General features: G+C 36.4%; 2 protein-coding genes across 5 annotated transcripts; one reads left to right on the top strand and one right to left on the bottom strand.

Annotated features, from left to right (window-relative positions):
* Positions 1-4,282: 4,282 nt before the first annotated feature.
* On the top strand, positions 4,283-15,361 carry LOC122002539. Of its 4 annotated transcripts, none has more exons than XM_042557741.1 (5): positions 4,283-4,474; positions 4,556-4,989; positions 5,119-5,949; positions 8,334-9,443; positions 12,195-15,361. In XM_042557741.1, the coding sequence occupies exons 2-5, from the start codon at positions 4,809-4,811 to the stop codon at positions 15,014-15,016; spliced, it is 4,944 nt and encodes a 1,647-aa protein (XP_042413675.1). In that variant the 5' UTR covers positions 4,283-4,474; positions 4,556-4,808; the 3' UTR covers positions 15,017-15,361. The 4 variants fall into 4 exon arrangements, with proteins under 4 accessions (XP_042413675.1, XP_042413676.1, XP_042413678.1 ...); XM_042557742.1 differs by having other exon boundaries at positions 4,283-4,989; positions 12,195-15,033; positions 15,124-15,361; XM_042557744.1 differs by having other exon boundaries at positions 4,283-4,989; positions 12,225-15,361.
* Positions 15,362-16,106: 745 nt separating this feature from the next.
* Positions 16,107-18,953, bottom strand: LOC122002538. Its single transcript, XM_042557740.1, has 5 exons — positions 18,872-18,953; positions 18,673-18,778; positions 18,147-18,579; positions 17,316-18,037; positions 16,107-16,400 (listed from the first exon to the last, which is right to left on the bottom strand). The coding sequence occupies exons 1-5, from the start codon at positions 18,897-18,899 to the stop codon at positions 16,388-16,390; spliced, it is 1,302 nt and encodes a 433-aa protein (XP_042413674.1). The 5' UTR covers positions 18,900-18,953; the 3' UTR covers positions 16,107-16,387.
* Positions 18,954-21,021: the final 2,068 nt, after the last annotated feature.

Genomic DNA, 21,021 nt, shown 5'->3' with positions numbered 1-21,021 from the left:
TGTATGCTAGGCAAGGGAAGTCCTAGTTGCAGGCTAGGCAAGAGAAATCTCGGTAGATTGTAGAAGTCACGTGAATAGGTCTGGAGAACCTGATCCTTGGGTAGCCGAATACTGAGTCAAGGGAAATCTCGGTAGATCGTGGAAGGCAGGTGGATTCAATAGGTCTGGAGGACCTAATCCCTGGGTAGCCGAATATTGAGTCCTGGTAAGTGAAGCTAGGTTGAGAAAATCTAGGGGGTGGTAATCTTAGGTAACGGAAAGTCTTGGAGGAGTGAACTCTAAGTAAGGTTGATCGGATGGTTTCCGATCGACCACACGCGGCCGACCGGACCAGCGGATCTTGGTGATTCTAAGTTTAGTTTTACCATAGCATTCTGTATTACTATTGCTGCTAGCTAATGTAGTATTGCAAGAAAGGCCTTAGTGGATCAAGTGATCAGACACTAAGCGGAGAAGGTCCAAACAAGTCTGGAGGATCAATGTTTAGCAGGTAAGTTAAGGTATGCAACTGGAGGAGTGACAGTGAGGTCGTGTTCTTGAAAGGAACAACCTAAGGTCGCTGATCCAATTGAAGAAATCAGGAAGGTTTTCAAGTTGAGATCAAGACAGTTCTACTGTCTTATATTATTTATGTATTATTATATTACTGTGCTAACATCTATTTTGCAAGATTATTGTCTAACACTATTTTGTAGGTTCGGCTGGATCGGTCGATCGAACGGGAGGATCGATCGACCGAACAAGGCAAAATCAAAGTAGTTTTCAGATCATACCAGAACAGACCAGAGTCCGGTCAAAGCTTGATCGGTCGATCGAACAGTAAGATTGGTCGATCGAACCCTTATGACTCAGCACAAACCAGTTCAATCAACACTGATCAAAAGCAAAAGGAAATTGAGTTGATCGGTTCGGTCTGACCGAATGATTAATTATTAAAGGCACAGTAAATGCGAATCTCGACAAATCTCGACGAATAGGGAATGAGTCCGTTTGGTCGATCGGACAGAGGGATCGGTCGACCGAACCCTTAATAATCATTAATTATCGAAGATCACAGCATCAAATCTCAGCCAGGAAGGAAGGGAGCTGGTTCGATCGACGAACACAGGGATCAGTCGATCGAACATTGACGATTCTTATAAAAAGAAGCTCGAGGTTTGAGGTCGTGTAACACTTTCTGATTGACTCAAAGTTCTCCTCTGCGCAAGCTACTCGTGCTACAAGTCTTCTATAACTCTTCAAGCTACTCCGTCCGGAAGGACCGACCAAGCTTCAACTTCCATATTTGTTGGTGTATTATTTTAGCTTGCATTGTATTCATTTATCAGTAAGATAGTATGTTGTTACTATCTTGCTCATCTGTACACACTGCTTCTTTCCGAGATTTTCAGAAAGAAGAGTTATAATGGATTGTCCATTGGTGTGGTCAAGGATCGCGAATCTTAGAGTAGAAGTCGACCTAGATATCGAACCGAGTAACCGAACGAGTCTCTTTTTACTTTTCGCTGCACGACTTTGTTTTAATCTCTTAAAAGAAAAGTTTTTAAAAAAATGCGATATTCAACCCCCCTCTATCACACTCATTCGATCCAACAAAAATTAAATAAGTAAGAAAAATATTTTATTCTTGGAATTTATTAATTGCATTTGCCTTAGATACTAGATTTAAATTAGAAGTTTAATAAAAATGTTAATTTTATATTATGACACTTTAATTCCAATCAAAGATTCTTCTTATCCTAATTCCGTTAATATTATATATAATGTTAGAATTTTTTTATATGATATTTATAGCTAATATTATGTAAAATATGGAACACAAATTAATGTTTCTGAAATACAGCAAACTACTAGTAGTAATTTAAAACTTACAAAAGCACAATTTTTATTAAAATAACGAACAAAATATCCACGAGGATTCTCAAGTTCCACACAGGAGTTTGAGAATTATTTTACGGCTTCTTTTGATTTTAATAAAGTGAATAGTAAAAATTCTGATATCTTAAAGTGGTCACAGAAGGCTCAAAGCTTTCCCGTCCTTTCTATGATCGCCAAAGAAATTTTAACTTGTCAAATGTCAATTGTTATTGTGGAGCATACCTTCAGTGTCGACAGTAACATATTAGATAAATGACGATCAACTTTGTCTCCTGAATCATTGGAAGTCCAAGCATTATTGAACGATTGGACCAGAGTAGAGAAAAGAATTCAAGGAATGTAATTTTCAGATGATGAAGTTGAAGATTTTGATACTGAAGAAACGAATACGACAGGAATGGGAAATGGAAGTGAGTGACAATATAGAGGATAAAAATGTAAAAGAATTATGTGAGCTTTGAGTCCCCTATACCCTAAGGGGATACGTAGGCAACTTAAATAAATGTCAGTTTTTTTTTTACAATAAATTTTAATTTGCAATTTGCAATTTCTAATTTCTAATTTCTAATTTTTAGTTTTAAATTTTTAATTTTTTTAACATAGTAATCTTGAATCGTGGTGAACTGTGGTTAACCGTGAACCGAACCATGAACCGGTAGTGCCAAACCATGAATAGCAACTGTCTTGGGCGGTTAAGGTTAAAGTTCGACCTGCCTGGACCGACGGTTATGAACCGTCCAACCAGTGGTTATGAACCGTCGGTTTCAAACCATGGTCAGGTCTACTCTCAACTCATGTGAGTTTCTTTTTCCGTAACACTTCGCCGATTCGAATTTTGGACACGTGAGGGGCTATTTATCCCGAAGGGAGACCAGATCTTTTGGTAAAAAAAAAAATAATTAGGGGATGAATTATTTGTAATTATAGTTGGATTGTAGTCGTGATCCTATCATAATTGATTATGATTACTCCTTGGATTTATCATTCCCATCAGATTATAGTTTAGGTCGGAGCGAGCTATCGGAAGTTGCTCGACGGTTGCCAGAAGTGGGCAAGTGTCTAGATTGTCGGGCGCTGAGCGAGGGCGGCTTTTGCCATCCGTTCCGACCTAAATTATAACTTGGTAGGAATAGTAAATTCAAAAAGTGATTGCAACTAATTATGATTAGATCGTGACCATGATCTAATCGTAATTATGAGTAGTTCATCTTTTGATCTATGTTTTTTTTAATTTTAATGGACGGAAGATTTACTTCCCCGGGAGCAGTAGGGATCTTCTGGTCCACAAATTATGGATCAGAAGATGATTCATTGCACGAGGACCCTTGATTTGGATAGACCTCACCTTTAAATGGGTAGGGTCCATCCAAATTAAAGGTATAAAAAAATAGATCATCTCTTGATCCGTAATTTATGGACTAGAAGATCCGTCCTCCCCGGGAGGACATGACCGTGGTGTTTTGATTTTTTCAGAAGACACCCTTTAATTTTTTTTTTAATTCACCGACCTGCCCCTCCGCTGGGGCGTGGGGAACTTGATGGGTAGTTATGGAAAGCAACATGCTTTATTAGCAGCCCTCCCCCTCGGTTCGTGGTGGACCGGTCGTATTTAGACTTTTGGAAAATTTAGTGGACCGTTACAAAAAGAAATCATAATTGACTAACTCAACCCGAAAATTCACTTAGTTGTTGAAACTATTATATCTAAGTTTAATTTCTTTTCTTTTTTAACTTAAACTCGTTTCAAAAATAATTTTTTATATTTTAAATTTAGTAAGTTAGTTATTTCCTTTTATTTATAAATTTAATAAAAATTTGATCGAAAACGTGACTTATAAATTTATTCATAGATATTATTTATGAAATTATTCTCAAACAACAATAACAAATATAAATAAGTTCTTATTAATAAATTAAATGTAAATATTCAAACTTATTTATTTAATTAATTTAATAAATATTAAACAAATATAAATACTTTTTTATTATACTAAATATTAAGTTTTTCTCATTATAGGGCACACAGGGGTGAGTTTGATTGTTTTAGAAAACTTGATGGGCAATTATAGAAAGGCAACATGCATCGAGTTGTTAAACTCATGCATCCTCCTTTTTTTTATATTCATCATTATAATCCTCGGTTCCGTGAATGGAAAGTCATTGTGGAGAGCGTAGTTGATGGAAATAAAATAGTGCGAGGGGGTTTATAAAATGTAGCAATGGTGTATATTAGTATAATATATCACCAAACTCCCCTATCTACTTAAATTAAATAACGTGCCCCTGATCAAGGGCAAAGTTATATAGAGAAAGGAGTAGATGGAATTAAAAAGAAATATAGGGCGTTTATCAAAAGATGTGAAAGTCTTACTCGTACATTTATTATTAGCGGACGTGAAGGGGAATAAAATTGGGTTAAATGGCGCCGGCGAAATAACGTTGAAGTCCAGGCTTTTGCGCTCCTCTTTTATGGGTTCTAGTTTTCGCACCTCCTCCTTCTCCTTTTCTTCTCCTCTCCTCGACACAGTGCGGCGCGGCGCCCAGCTTGTTAAGCAGGACTCAGGCCAACGGCGACGACGATCGGAGGGCGGAAACAGTGAGTAGCTTCTTCAGCTCTTTGCCTTGGCGCTCGCTAAAGACTCGTCCTTATGATTCTTTCTGGTTGGGGAGGGAATAGGTGTGGAAAAAGATAGCCCGTGCTTACCTTTTGTTTTTTGTCGGCGGGAGGAGGAAAACCCCTAGAAAAAGAAGTTTTCTTGGTGTGTGTTCGGTTGCGGTTTTTGGATCTGCCCTCCGGCAGTGACGTCAAAGATCGGCGGGTATCCAGTGGCGGCCAGAGGCTTTTGGTCGGAGGAGGCTTCCTCGGGCTTGCTTTATTTATAAAGTCGTTGGGTTTTAGAGCTCGATGCTCTTTGGAGCAGGGTAAATTGATGCCTCCCGAACCATTGCCATGGGAGCGCAAGGAATACGCGTCCAAGGATCACCGGAGGCACGAGCGCGGGGATGCCCCTGGCGGCTGCGGAGGCGGTTCCTCATCTTCCACGAGGTGGAGGGAGTCCTACCAAGGTTCCTATGACTTTTACCGCGCATCCCCCCGCCGACACCCTTCAGGTAAAGTAGCTCAGATTGGCGTGCTGCTAGATCTGCGATGTCTAAATAAAAGCTTGCGGGTTTTCTTTCTGTTTTCTCTGGTGCCATTTCTTTTCCGTTCTAATATGTAGTTTTTTTTTCCATGTAAAGGTCATTATCGGCATGGCGGAGGTTACTACCAGGTATATCCGGAGGACTCGGCTCCGCGTGGGTTCACACCGTCTCATTCTGACAGATTTTTGACGGAAGATGATGGTTTTAGGTCCCCTTCTGGTAGATATTCTAATGGCTACCGCAGCGCATATAGTAGGGAGCTCCAAGGATCTCTTCGGCGATCCCCTTCCCTGGATGTAGGTGACATCCCCAGACAACAAGACCATCAGGAAATCAATGCGACCGACTTCCCCAGACAGCCAAACCATCAGGAAAGCAAAGCAATCAACTTCCCCAAGCATCCATACCATCAGGAAACCAATGCTACTGACTTCCCCAGACAGCCAAACCAGCAAGAAACCAAACCAATCGACTTCCCCAAACAACCATATCATCAGGAAACCAATGTGATCAACAGGCCAGTCACTGCTCTGGTTTCTTCAGCATCTCAGACCTCATTAAACAAAGAGAATGATAAAATTGATGGTGCTGATGGCTTGGGCACTGACCAAATATCTGGTCATCAGGACCAATCATTGGGTTTGATACCCTGGAAGAAATGGAGCCGCCCTGCCTCAACTAAGGACAAATCTAAGATGGAGGATGGTGGAACTAAGGTTGGATTACCTTTGGAGAAGGAAACTCCTCCCTGGGCTCCCGTAGTCTCTTCTTTTGCTTCAACTGAAAGTGCTTTTAAGAAACCACGACTTGGATGGGGGCAGGGGCTTGCCAAATATGAGAAGCAAAAGGCAGAAGGATCTACAGAACCTTCTGTTGGTGGATTGTTTGCATGCTTGTCACCGTCAACTACATGCAGCTCATCACAAGGTGAGTTGATGCTTCTTATTTTTTTGGTAGCCTGGACATAGTATCACCTCATCTTTTCTTGATTTGAGTTCTCAGATATTTCTTGTTCATCCTATTCTGATTGGTTGCTCATTAGTGACCTAATCTTTGATCATAGATAAATCGATTGGATCATTTGAAAATATAGGTATGTCATATTTTTATGGACAACCCTCAGTTGACTTCTAGTTCCTAGGACATCATGTTTCAGTATTCTGTTAGTATACTTCGATTTTAGTTGCTCCCTTGCTCATTTAGGTAGTTTGGCATTGCTAATTATACATAAACCATGGATTAAAGCATCATGTTGTGCTGGTTGGCACGGTCGAATTTGCCTTTCTGCCTATCAATCGGCACGACACTAAATTCGACACGAGCCAATAGACATTGAGAGAGAAGCGAATAGAGAGAGGAGAAAGAGAGGATTACAAGGTTGCAAGCGGCAATGGTGGACCGATTAGGGGGTGGGTGGCAAGTAGGTGTTGTGGGAGAGACTAACAATCTTGGTGGCGTTGTGGAAGGGGCACATGCTATGACGGCAGTCGTGGTAGGCAGGCTGGGGCGAGCGACAACAGATGGGTAGTGATTGTGGAAGAGGAAAAGAGTGTTACTATCCTATGTATTTAAATCTTAATCTTTAAAAATACTACTAACTTAATTAAATATGAGTCCAATGTGGACCAAACTAATCTTGTGTTTACAAAAATAAATTCGGGTCCAATTTGGACCCACTTGATCCTCATGTTTACTTGATGAGCTTCACGTAGCCCTAATTTGAAAGCCATTCAACCCCCAAAACTTTGATGATTAGTTAAACTTTGCTTAATTACTACACAAGAAAATTTTAAAAACTAATTTAAAATATAAATATTAAATGATATGAAATTTAATTATCTAACTTCTGCATTTTTTTTACATCTTCATGTCAGAAGATTATGTAATTACAAATTGTTTTAAGAATACGTGTGCATTGAATGGATCAATTTTTTAAGGAAAAACTTTGTAAAGCTCGATTTGAAAGCATTTTCAAGTTTGAATTAAGTAAAATATAATATTGTAAATCCAAATTTTGAATTATCAAACAAAACACAAGAAACAAAATGATATTTAATGTTCAAATTTCGTATCAAATGTTTATAAATAAATTTCAAACACAATTATATAAAAGTATACATTATTTTTTTTAAAAAAATTTACATCCCTAATAATGAAAATGTTCAAGTCTTCAAATTTGAAATAGTTACAATGTTACAAAATTCAAAAACAAAGCATGCCCTAATTTATAGAAAACTAGGAAATTAATAATTATGGAATAAATGTATATAATTTACAAGGAACTAAAGGGAAAAAAATAAAACTTAATTGTTTCCAAATATTTTTAACTTAACTGAATCATTCTGTTTAAGGATCGAAATTTTAAACCTATAAACTTCACCTTATATTACTATGGCTTTGAACTTGATTTGTGTTTATTTTCATGTCATTAAGCTAGTCCTAAAATTACTCAATTCATTTATTCTAATTTAGCATGATCTATTGGAGCACCTTATGGGCCCCTCCACACTCTCTGGAAAGTGGTAAATCACCGGGGATATTTGCCTTAGTGCAGTGACCCTTTGCATGCATTTTGCATCCGTTGGGAATTGATCCCAAGATCTATTGGAGCAACCACCCATGCAGGTACCAACTGCACCAACCGGTGGGGGCTAATTTAGCATGAACTAGATCTTTGTAAAAGTGGATCCATCGGTATGATTATCTCAAACTATATGTGCCAAATAATCAACCTAAGTTAATGACAATACATCATTTATAATACAACATCTACGATATTCCACTGCAACTGGTCCAATCACTTAACAAAAAAAAAAGGCCTTTTATGTAAGATTTATCGAGGTCAACACTTTTGGCATTCTTAGTCAATGTAATTGATTCTGTATATTTTGTAGGAAGCTGTAACTCATAAGCACAGTCATACAAGGATAACACATTGTGTTAGTTCTTGATTCTTTTCATTTTTCTATGAACTTTTTTGAAACAATCATGAAATTTGAACTTGGGGGGAAAAAAGTCAAAACTGTTATACCTGCTAGATATATATTACCCACAGCCCTTTATTTCTATTAGTTTATTATTGTGAAGTGAATGATCAACTCATCAACCTGAATATCTAGTTTTAAGGTGCTTTGTTGGTTACTTATTGATTCTTCGATGAAATAACTTCCTGTTCACTTGTTTATTCACTTTGAACTTTGTGAAGAATTTTGATTCTCTAATTTTAAGGCAGAATATCCATATGCTTAAGGCCTTGACTTAATCAGTTTTCATTTAGAAATTTATATGGTTTCATTTTGGTGATACAACAGGTGCTGAAGATAAGTTTTGCAGCAGGGTTGGGAATAATGATGCTAGTCTGATGCAAAACTGTGATTTGCTTGCATCCACATTTCCTTCTTCCTACGAGGAGGTCCTCGCAAATTTGGATAATTTGCAGGTCAATTATATCAGTTCTTTTGATTCCCTGCTTGCTGATTTGATTCAATCTGAGGATTCTTTTGGTGGTGATTCCAATTTAATGGGGCAATCTTCTGTGAACAAACTATTGAAATTGAAGAAGCACGTTTCAAATGCATATGAGAAGATAGAGAATAAAATTGATTTACTAGAAAAGGAGCTCAAGGCAATTATAGGTGATACTAAAACTGATGCTTATCTAGATTCTATAAAACCATCAGATTCTCTTGCTTCTAAGATGAGTAGAATGCCATTAGACGATTTATCAAATGAACATAAGCATTTGAAGGATCAGCGAGAAAATTGTATGGAGGAGTTATCCCTTGAAGACAATGAGCACAGGCCTTCCAGTATATTTGTTGAACATGAAATTGTGACTGAAAAAACACTTTCTTCTTTTGAAAAAGAACCCCCTGGTAGCAGGTTGGAGAAATTGGCTGCAAGTGCTTCATTAATTGAAGCTGAAAGGTTAAAGACTACTGAACTATCAGATACAATTGAGTCACATGGAAGAGGGAGATTAATGGTTCCCCATGAAGTTGATATTAGACCTTTTGTGGATGACAGCGTGTCTATCGGTTCTAGAGGTACTATTCAGGGGATGGCAGATTCTAATTTAGTAAATTTATTTAAGAATTCCAACAGGAGTAGTTCAAAACTTGCCGGGGAAGTATTTGATTTTGCACTCCCAAAAGATCTGCCTCAGTCAGATAATTGGGGATTAGTTGATTTTACATCATGCCATAAGCATGACATGGAAATCAAAGAGAAGCTTTCAACAATAAAGTGTCGACAAAAATTTAAAGAACATGTTCTTGCTCTTAAATTTATGGCACTGCGTCACTCATGGAAAGTTAAAAGATTTCGCACTAAGTCAAGCCGGCGGTCTGAACTTAGCAATCCTTCATTTCAAAATGGTTCTCAAAAGCAACGTTCAAACCGATCTCGACCTACCTCAAGTGGTTAGTCATAAATATATTCTGTAATATATATTATTTACTCATCCAATGTCCTCTTTATGTGGCTTAATCAAGTTATACAATATGGTAACTAGATATGCATCCTTCTAGTCATTTGGAGAAATACACAATTTGTACAGGAATGTTTTCTGTACTTTGTGCCATCCTTGTTTGTACCTTTCATGATCCTACTTAGTTCAATGTTGTAGTTGCTCAATAGTTATTAGACATTATAGATTTATTGACTATTTAATATACACTTAAACATCATTTATGTGTTATCATTTTCTAATGTTACTTTGTATTATTAAATTTTATCCATGAATAATTCTTAATTCGAGAAGGGGAGCCTTGGTGTAATGGTAAAGTTGTCATGTGATCTAGAGATCTATGAGTCTTGGAAATAGTCTCTTGCAAAGGGATAAAACTGTGTATAATAGACCCTTTTCCGGAACCGCGCATTGGTGGGAACTTTGTGCACCGGGCTTTCCTTTAATAATTCATAATTGAAATTACAAGATTAACATGGCTATAACTTGCTCTTACTATGGCAAAAGTGAGGCATAACTTTTTTCATAAAGTCATAGGTGACTTGCACATAGTAGTAGTACAGGACATATAGCACATCACACAAATGATATGAATGATGGAAATGAGCTAAAAAAATTTCCATTAGCAAAGGAACTGACCTAAGAACATTTCAATCTCAGAGTTAAAGTTTCATATTTTATAGCTGTCCACATTTGATTCTTAAGATTTAAACTTCCTGAAAGTCGCAATTTTCAGTTTTCTTAATGAACCATCCTTGTTAGCATCACAAGATGCTAACCTCATCATCTTGCTTTACCATATCAATAATTCTCTAGGAAATTGTGCTGCACTGGAATTTAGCTTGCACAAAATGCCCCTTCAACTTCCAAGTGCCTCGCATGATTTCATGCTGATCCTTCACACAATTCTTGAAACATCACCAATCTAATGTCATCATTAAGGTTCATCATCTCCCTCCACTTATCCTGTTAAACTATGCATTACTTTCATCTATATTTTTCAAGGAAAGAGATCAGTTGTGTCACAGAATCGTTGTCTTACTCTTTTTTTCTTCAGAGCTCATTTATACTTGATATACAGCAGAGTAGCAGATGCTTTCATTTTTTTTTTAAATATGAACATTTCTAAATCTTGAGCATAACTACCTTATAATCAAATTAATTGTATGAAATTGTGAACGTGGAGATTTTTATGATGCCTAGACCAGAAGTTGTCTACATGATCAAAAATACTCCAATTATGTGAGGTTAAAAATTTCAATAGATAGATGTTCAAAATTATTATAGATGATTTGTAAGAATTGGTAAAAGATCTTTCATACATTGTAGATGATAAAAGATAATTAATGTGAAATATAGAGATCACATACCTCGTGTTATCTTTCTTCTGTCCCTTTGCTTGATACCCAAACAAGTCCCTACAAGCCTTCTGTTCATCTTGTTCAATTATCGCATTGTTATTGAACACTTGCATATTCAGAAAAAAGAAAACACGATGCAAACAATGGGTGGGTGCATGTTGACATAGCCATGTCCAATCAGTACAAAAATCTGTGCGCGCTTACCTTCTCTTTGATTCAAGGAGTTATCATTGCCTTCATATGCCTAACCTTGTATGTAATCCATTACTGTTCTCTCCTCACCATTGTTTCTTTAAGAGGGTGAGTCACCTCAACAACACAACCAAAACCTTGTCAGGATACAGTCAATTATTTGTGGCTTTTCACTGCTTGCTTATTTTTGGATTTGCTACTGGAATATGGTTCAGTAGTCCAGTAGGTTGTTCATTATATTTAATACGCCATTACTGTGATTATATGGAACTATTCAACATATTTTCATGAGTTATTCATACAATGAAATGTGAATCCGATACTTCCAACACAAGACCTCACCAAGTCTCTACTGTCTTATTGCTTTAGAGGTGCTTTGTGCAGTGACTACAAGTCCCTTGTCTCTATCAACAGTGCATGGCAGAAGGCATTTGCCAGACTGCCGTCTCTTTGGTTTGTATTGCTCTAGAGGTGCACTCATTTTTTTGCATGGACTACAAGTTCCTAGCTTTCATCAACATTGTGTGAGAGAAGGCATTTACTACAATACTACAATGGTGATGGAGCCATAAGTCTACTAGCATTCTTTGCTTCTTGGATACTTGTGAACCTGAATGAGTAGTAGTAATCATAGAGGACATACTACACTTTGAAAAATTGAGTGCTTTTGACCTATGTATGTTTGATTACTATGTATTCTCCTTGATTAGAAAAATTCCTTCAATTTAGAGTTTCATCTTCTTGTATACACATGCACACATGCAATTTCTAAAGAAAATATATAATATGCGGAGGTATCTTTAATTCTAAATCTTTTGTGTATGTTTGCTCAAGTTAATGTGTGGAAAATAGTCTCTATTCTTGTGCAATTAAGAGTCAAATGCTTTAGAATTTGTCGTTTCAGAATTATTTAGTCTGCAGTTCTTGTACTTGTTCTTGTCAAGGCTGTTTAATCAAGATTTTATTCCTTATGGATATGTTGGTTATTTCAAATGCTACAGACATTTCTGATTTTATATTATTATTTTTATATCTTACAGACAATACATCATCTTCTTTTGTTTCTTTCTAGATGCCCAACATTGTTCTTAAAAGTTTTTCTATTCTATTATCATATTGTTTTTCATCTGGTATTTTCATTATACTGATAGCAGGTACATTAACTTTGGTTTCTACAACAGAAATAATGCACAATTCAAGTAAATTACTGTCAGATTCACATATCAAGCCTTGTAGAAATCATTTGAAGATGCCATCACTATTAAATGATAGGGACAAGAGGTGCACTAGGTTTGTTAACCATAATCGACTAATCGAAGACCCTCTGAGTTTTGAGAAGGAAAAGGCAATGATAAACCCATGGTCACATGATGAAAAATTAGTTTTCATGGAGATGCTTGCCAGGTATGGTAAAGATTTCACTAAGATTTCTTCCTTTCTGGACCATAAAACTACAGCAGATTGCATTGAATTTTATTACAAAAACCACAAGTCAGACGGGTTTAAAGAAGTGAAGAAACAGTTGTATCTCAGAAAGCAGCATCAGTCTTTGCCAGCCAATACCTACCTTGTAGCATCAGGAAAGAATCGGAATCGCAGAAAAAATGTTGAATCTCTTGATTTATTGGGTGCAGCAACAGTTATGGTGGCACAAAATGAATATACCAAGAAGATTGGAAAGCATGCAGGAAGTACTTCATCCAGGGATTCTGTTTATTTTTATGGAGCAAACAAAGTTAACATATCTTCTCAAGAAAGAGAATCTTTTGCTGCTAATGTATTAGTAGGGATTTCTAGCACACGATCCTCAGAGGGTATCAGCTCACATGACACTTGTTCTGTTGGGCATGCTAAGAATATGAATGAAGAGGCGATCCTAGACGTGGATGATACCTGTTTTTCAGATGAAGGCTGTGGAGAATTGGAATCGGCCGATTGGACAGACAAAGAGAAGATTGTGTTTATCCAAGCTTTGAGCATGTATGGAAAGGATTTCACAAGGATTGCAGATTGCTTAAGAACAAGATCAAAAGAACAATGTAAGATTTTCTTCAGCAAGGCTCGAAAGTGCCTTGCTCTTGATGCAATTAATCAAGGTTGTACTGCTGGGGTTACGCCAGTAAGCCTAACAAACAGAGGAATAAGTGACATAGATGATACTTGTGGTCTAGAGATGAATTCTGCAGTCTGCAGTACACAATCTTGTTCCAAAATTGATGATGATGTCTCCCAGCCTGTAGCAAACAATGGTTATGAGGGAATATCAAACAAAGGTTATGAGGGGATTGCCCGTTGTGCTAGCACTGATTCCCATGTTGAAACTGAGAGTTCATATGAGCAGGATAACAATGTTTTAGATAAAGGCAATCCTGAGAGCGACAATAAAGCTGATAAGCAGATGACCATTTCTTATGATGTTAAGCAGACGTTCAATGAGGACAATCTTCAATCTGATGTGCCACAAAAGCAAAGCATTGTTGCTGCATCAGGATGTGAAGCTGTAAAATATGAGGCTGCAGATTCAGCTGATGGGGAAGTAAAATTTGAAGAAACTGGTAGTATTATCTCTCTCCCAGTGTCTGTTGTCTCAATCAGAAAAAGTGAGCAAGTTGAAGAATGTCTGGAAGCTGTGCCAAAACAAATAACTGCCAGTGTTTCCTCTGTTAGAGATCTTGTTGAATGTTCTCCTGGTGAAAGTATGAAGAAGAAAGCAGATTCAAATTCATCGTGTGCTACTGAGGTTGGGTTGTGGAACAAAAAATTAGCCAACATCAACTCCATTGCAAATGAAAATGTTTTTCCTTCAACTACAAAAGCTTCAGCTCAAAACAGAGTTCAGATGGTCTCAGCAAATAATGCCAACTGTTGTCGCTGCTTGACCTTTGATTCACAAGTAAAACATGATATGCACCCATCTACTGCTAAGAATCCGCAGACCATCTTGTTGAAGCAGGAAAATGATGATTCTGTACCATTGAATTCATTTGTAGCAAATCCAAGTAGTGTGTGTTTTAGGTGCTCTCCTTGCATATATTCGGAGGCCCTCACAAGCTTTCTGCCACTCCATGTTGATCAAAATATGTATATTGTGAAAAGCTATCCGTTGCAGTCACTCAAACAGGAAGCCAATGGGAAAGCTAACCCCCCTGCACTTGAGCAGCTGAGTCAGCATCAGGTGGAAAGTGGAAAAAAGGAAGTATCCCGACCAAACCATTTTTTAGCATCAGATAAGCACTGGAAAAGCAATATCTCTACTCCACATTTGGCATCTGGTGGGATGTCTCTAAGTGAAAATCAGTCAGAGATTGAAGTGAGAACTTGTTTCAAGAACTGTGCCGTGGATGTAGAGAAACCTAGACCTGGAGATCTGAAACTTTTTGGTAAAATTCTTAGCACATCCACACAGAAACCTGGCTCATCCTCCAATGGGAATATTCAAAGATCTTCATTGCCAAAGATGGATGGTGCTTCAAAAATGTTTAGTTCTAGTGATATTAAAGATGCTAATCAACTAGTAAATGCTGGTTCAGGTCAAGTGAACCTAGAAACAACTTATGGTTTCTGGGATGGAAAGAGAATACAGACTGGTTTTTCATCGTTGCCGGAGACTGCTTCCATATTTTACAAGTACCTAGAAGCACCAACCAGTACGTCCCATTATCCAGTCAAAGATGGCATTGATCATAATAGTTTTCTCACAGAATACCAGCAGCCCTATATGCCACCACTGTCAGCTAATCTGAAGCAGATAGATAGTATTCCTGGGCTTCGGAAAAGAACTCAAATCAATATGATTCCAGGGTTTCAGCAGCAAGTGCGGGTAACACCTCTTGGTACAAACATGATTGGTGGCAGAATGTTGGTTGGTGGAGTGGATCCAGTTCCCACCCTCAACGTGCATTTTGCTGCAAGGACTGAGGTATTTAGCAGTGACACAGAACCATGGAGAGGAGACATGGGAAGCAGGTTGTAGGAGGCAAGCTTGATCAAGTAGGTACTGAATGGTTTTGTAGGTTTGATTTTTGTTTAGGCGTTTTCTCGTCGCCAATTTGTATCATATTTACCTTTTGTAACTTGCAGCAAATTAAACATGGTTGTGGAATTCCTATTCCTCACCATATGGGCATGGTTCTTTTTTCCTTCTGTTAGATTAGCTTGAGTTTTTGTATATTCTTTATTACATATACAAAATCAGCTACGGCTGGAATGTGCGAGCTGCCAAATAATGTTCCAAGCTTGTGGCCGGTCGGAAAAAAAAAAGCTCAAATGATTGGAGAATGTTATTAATGCTCTTGTGATGAGACTCCTATTGACGGAATGTGTTTTTAGTTTTCAACTCAGCACGCTTAATAGTTAGAATCTTTATAGTCAAGGATGTTGAAATGTTGATGATCTTTATATTACTTTGACTTATTTTGATTTACCTTGTGAAGAGATATGTTGAAATGGTGATGTGCTTTAGAATTCTATTATTTTGATTTACCTTGTTTAGAGATGTTGAATGGTAATGTTTGTAATTATATTACTTTGATTTATCTTATAAAGAGATGATGAAATGATGATGTTCTTCATAATTGTACTACTTTTTTATTTTACAAACGATGTCTGAGCACTCGCATTCATGTCAAGGTAGATTGCAAATCAAGTATCATAATAATAACTTAGATTTGCCTTGTCAAGAAATGTTGGAAGTGGCGATATTGTTTATGAAATGATGTGGATCTTATTCTTCCAGCTTATTAGTTATGCTAATCTTAATTCTGCTGTAAACTTTAAATGCAAAAATTCTCTAGGAAAGTAAATGGGGGCAAGCCTTTACTGTTTTTGTTTTTTTAGTTTAATGTGGATGAATTCGTTCATCTTGTGTTCCACTAAACTTTAGTTGTTTTATTTTATCTATGAAATTATTTGAGCATGGTTGAAGTGATTTGAAAGTTTAATAATTGAATTGAGTAGTTGCATATTAGTGATCAGAAGTGAAACAATGAATTGGTAAGGATAAATGTGCAAAAATTAAACTCAAGAACTCCTCAATATTTGAACAAATATGTATTTGACTAACATGCTCAAACATTCAATTAATGGTACTAATAATAGATTAAAGAAACATAGTAAAGCGGTAATGACTCTGAGAATACAAAAGAGTCATGCATCACACAGGATATACCCAACCAAATCCAAAGACTCAGCCTGAAACCAAATCCACAATATACAAACAAATCAACACCAGCACACATATTGTCCTTGGACATCAGAATTGCAACCAGAAGCTTGTTCAACTGAAGTAACATAATTAATTGTGATTTTGCAGCAAATATCTTGATCGGCAAAGCCTTGATGAAGCTCATGCAAGCTTCCTGTTATAGAAAAATCCATATCCGTGGAAAACATTAGGCAGAAGGTAGAAGCCATACGGCAACTTAAATTTCAAGCTCAAAGGTAGAGTATAGCAGAAGCCTTGACTCAAATAATTAGTGAAGCGTGTATTCCATTCAACCAATGGGACAATGCAAGCAAGTACATTTTGCTCTTTTTATATTACTATTGATAACATATCCAATAGTCAATTTCAATTATTTAATACAAATATACAACTTTATTGCTTGCTATATATTTCCCATCTGTTTGGTTTATAGCTTGATTCACTGTTTGTTTACTTGGGCAAAAAGAAAAGAGGAAAGAAAGAATGACAAATTTACATATGGAATTTTATCATTTTGTATATATCTTTGGTGTCACTTTCTTTTCTCCCCTTCATGTTTTTCATCCAAGTAAATAGACCCTAAAAGTTTTGTAGGATATGACTAATTGAGCTGTTTGAATTAGAAGGCTGAGAAAATGTCATTGGACTTGAATTGAGAGGATCTTTTAAATGTTTTCAATAAGATATTATTTCATGGATAACATCCAAGTATTGTCTTCTTCATATGTATTTATGCCTTGAATGAATTATTGCATTAACATCATGCTAACGAAGAAGAAACTAAAATAATTAGATTTTTTTTTCTTTGGATGGTGACATGATAAATCTACAAAATGCTGAAGACTTGAGACAATAACATAAAACAGCAAAATTTTACCTCTCAATTATCTTCTAAAGTTGGTTAAGTAGTATTGTGCCAAAACTGAACTAGGCCTATTTTTCAATTGCTCAAACATTTGCAAGTATCTAGATTTCTTAGCTGATATTCACATAACAAAAAGATATAAAATAAAGAATGAAGCATGTGAATCCTTTACTAGATTGAAAAGGAAATGAAAGGTTTGCTTACTTGATGGTGGATTTACTAGTCTCATCTTCCTCCTTGCCAGTGCCTGTGATCTGATCACTCCTTTTTTTCCTGCTCCCATCATTACTCTTCACCGAATTGTTGGTTGAGCCCTTGTAGTTTTCGTTGTTTCCACTAAATTTCTCCCTGCCTTTACAAGTAGAAGGACGTGGTGTCTTGATCTCTTGAGACGAACTGTTTGAACAATTTCCAGACTTTTTCTTTATACTTTCTCCAAATGTTTTCTTCTCTGACTCTTTACTGCCAGGAGATCGATTAGTGTCATTAAATATGGGTAACTTGTCAATTAACAGACTCTTCGATTCTTCCATCTTAGATATATGTACATTGCTATCATCATCTTTGATCTCTGCTACTTCCTGAGAACTATTCTCGATTTGCACACAATCAATACATCCAAGCTTTGAGCATTCATCTTTGTGAGATTCACAATCTAGTATTCCAGAACTGGGCTCCAAATTATCCTTTTCAAGTAAGGAATCATGACATTGGCCAACATTACATAATATAGCATCAGGTTCAACAATTGAATTGTTCATTTCAGATAAAAGAGCGCTACTTTGAGCGGGGTCGCACGAATCATAAACTAACTTCTCCTTAGCTAGTTCATAAGCCTGAGATAGATTGGTCCACACTGATTCCGTAGAATTGACTTGATGTCGCTTCACATAATGCCTGAGCTCATTTAGGAGTCTATGAAATGGCTAGGGAGGGAAAAAAGAGAGAGAAAGAGAGAAAGAAAGAGAGAGATATGAAGTTATAAAACCAAACTATCTAAGCCTTCAAGTGAGAATCATGAAAAACTCGACCAACCTGGGCATGGCATTCTAGTGCAAGGTTGAAGAAGGCTGCAGACACAAAGTGCTTTCCCGTTGTTTCAGCCAATCTTATCTGCGCAAGCCAGTATGTTGAAGACTCGAGCTGGTCGAGCCTGCACTTGCTACAGTTCTGAGCGCTAAGGTAAGGCGTGCCCTTAGCAACAGCAGGCTTGATCAATGGCTTCGGAGTGCGGACCACCTCTTCAGGTTCTTCATCTTCGCTGCTTTTCGCTACTGACTTCTTTGGTTCTTGAAAAGTAACATGGGGTTTCTTCTTACCAACAACCGTTGCTACAGTTTGAGTCGCTGCGGGATCTGGATTGGAAGGCTTCTTCGCTGCAGCTGGAGCTTTGCGCGTCTTGGAAATCAACAGAGGTTTTTCGACAGGAACGTTCGTGCTTCTGGGGACGCCAAAAGCACGCTTCGGCCTGAGCAAAAATCGAAGAGCCATTACAACGGCATTATGATCACGGCTAGGCGAACAGATTCAGAAGAAGAAGAAAAAAAGAATTTTTTCCTACTTGATTTGAGGTTGCGCAGCAGCGACACTTTGCCATGGGGGTTTGTTCATCGCGATGACGCCGTCGCCATTTTTCCCAGAGGACTTGGACGCCGTCCTACGTTTGCCTGCATCGTAACATAAACACGAACCAATAGCGATTACCTCGACCGGTATGATTCGAAGAAATCAAGGATGCCGAGAGAGGGAGGCGAGATTACCGGGGAAGGGGGTGGGATGAGCGTCCATGGGCGTAGGAGATTGGGGACAAAGATGGTTAGGGTTTGAATTTGGGGAAAGGGATGAAAATGGGAAGGGAAGGGCGGGAGTTTGAAATCTTTTGAACGAGAGAATCCAATGGCATTTTGGAAATTAGCAGCGGTTTTTTTAGTGAATTTTCATTTTACCCCCTAAGATTTTGAATTTTCCCAAACTATTCCAGAGTTTTGGGATTAACAACCGTACCCCTTCTATAGTTAATATGATAAATTAATGATAAATCCATGACAAATTAATATGGTAAATTAACGATAAAGGTCGGTTAAAATATTTTAGATTTCGATGTCAAATTTATGGCAATGTTGTGAAGGACGATGAGGATTTATCATGTGGCAATATCATGCAAGAGGAGTTTTCCCAAACATAAAAGCGATGAAAGGTTGGTTGCTAAGACATCTCCTACTTCATTTTTGCAAATTCACTATACTTTTTTTATAGGTTAACACAGATGGTTCTGGTGTTGTCATGATCTTTACATTACCGAATTCTCAAAATTTCATTACATTCATATTAGACGAGTTGCATTCAAAACTACCTAATTGAACTTAGACCAAATTTTGACTAATCCAATCCAACTCTTATCTCATTTTTTTCAAATTTCAGCCGCCTTAATCACTCCTCGACAACTATCACAATTCAAGGTTTGTATGGAATAGGAGGAATGAAAATGATCACCTCGATCAAATATTTGAAAAAATATTTATATATATATAATGTTATAATCATTTCATTGGATGGGTTAGATGGATAGATTAAATTTGGTAAATTAGATAAATTAATAGATTCAAATATTTTAAAATCATCAAATAAGTGTAAAATAAAAAAAATAATTTCCCTTAATACACTATTTTATATATTCAATCAAAATAATATAAGAAAAGTTATGAAATGAAATGGATCATCCTTTTCATTCTTATCCGTATAGAAGTTATGAAATAGCTTTACTTGCATTTCTTGTAAAAGAAAAATTTATAGATTTATGAGAAAATCTTACTGGCCAACTAGAAATCTCCATCTCCTAATTATAATGTATATATATATATATATATATTAAAATGTCCATATATATACATGCATATATATATATATATATTTGATGCATTTAGTATTATCCTAGATTTATTACCAAAAGGGAGAATATCCCTTCTTAAATAAATAAATAAATAAATAAATAAATATGGTTAGGTACCATCTTTGGTAAATCATGAATAAATGTTTTTATTAAACTTTTGGATTATGTGCCTATGGACGGTGTCAGGATCCAAATTGTAAGTGACAAATGATTTGTTTAAACCACCATTAAACTATTGGATTATGTATCACTGATTGGTTGGTCTACAAAATCAGTTCGGATCCTCCGTCTTTAAATTTCTTTATCCCCGTATTTCTTTGTCGATCGGACGGATCAAATTACATCTCAAGGATGCCTTACACATCACGAGGATACTACACACATTTTAAGGATGTCATGATACCTTAAAATGTAATCTGGTCCGTCCAATTCACAGAGGACATAGGGATAGAGAAATTTGAGGACAGAAGATTTGATCTCCTACAAAAACATTAAATTATTTTTAATGATAAAACAAAAGAGGGCATGAATTTTCAACTTTAGATCTTACCTTTACAGCATTTGAACTTCTTTGTCCATTTGTAAAATAAAAATAAAGAATGATTGCACCAAAATATACGGGTTTTTCAAACAATATTAGTATTTGTGCTAAAATAAAAATTAGAATTCAAATTTAACCTTTAATTAAATTAGTTTTTAATATTAAAAATATAACTCTAGAGAAACACATAATTTTATTATGTGTTTATGTCGGATCTTATCCTCGTGTATTCTTGATATGTGATATTTACTATTTTATTAAGATGCCCTCATCTTTATAATTAATTTTAGGAAAATCTAAAATAAAATTATGTTAATTTTTTTTTCTTTTTCACACAAAAATGATTTTAAAATTTATTAATAATTTTTACAAACGTATCCATTAGGATTAAAATTCAAACTAGCTTTATACTGTACTTACAAAAGAATTATAAATATAAATAGTAATAAAGTATATTAAAAATATTAATACAACATATT

The sequence above is a fragment of the Zingiber officinale genome, chromosome 7A, assembly GCF_018446385.1.
Source record: "Zingiber officinale cultivar Zhangliang chromosome 7A, Zo_v1.1, whole genome shotgun sequence".
NCBI classification, from domain to species: Eukaryota; Viridiplantae; Streptophyta; class Magnoliopsida; order Zingiberales; family Zingiberaceae; genus Zingiber; species Zingiber officinale.
The sequence above is the reverse complement of the archived record's forward strand: the minus strand, read 5'-3'. Positions and strand labels throughout refer to the sequence as shown.

What these genes read in the sequence shown, in the direction of transcription:
- LOC122002539 (XM_042557741.1), top strand. Translation starts at nt 4,809, where the DNA reads ATGCCTCCCGAACCATTGCCATGGGAGCGCAAGGAATACGCGTCCAAG. An exon ending in TACATGCAGCTCATCACAAG is followed by an intron (nt 5,950 to 8,333) that starts GTGAGTTGATGC and finishes GTGATACAACAG; the next exon opens with GTGCTGAAGATAAGTTTTGC. An exon ending in ATCTCGACCTACCTCAAGTG is followed by an intron (nt 9,444 to 12,194) that starts GTTAGTCATAAA and finishes TTATACTGATAG; the next exon opens with CAGGTACATTAACTTTGGTT.
- LOC122002538 (XM_042557740.1), bottom strand. Translation starts at nt 18,899, where the DNA reads ATGGACGCTCATCCCACCCCCTTCCCCG. An exon ending in TCATCCCACCCCCTTCCCCG is followed by an intron (nt 18,779 to 18,871) that starts GTAATCTCGCCT and finishes GTTACGATGCAG; the next exon opens with GCAAACGTAGGACGGCGTCC. An exon ending in GCTGCGCAACCTCAAATCAA is followed by an intron (nt 18,580 to 18,672) that starts GTAGGAAAAAAT and finishes ATTTTTGCTCAG; the next exon opens with GCCGAAGCGTGCTTTTGGCG.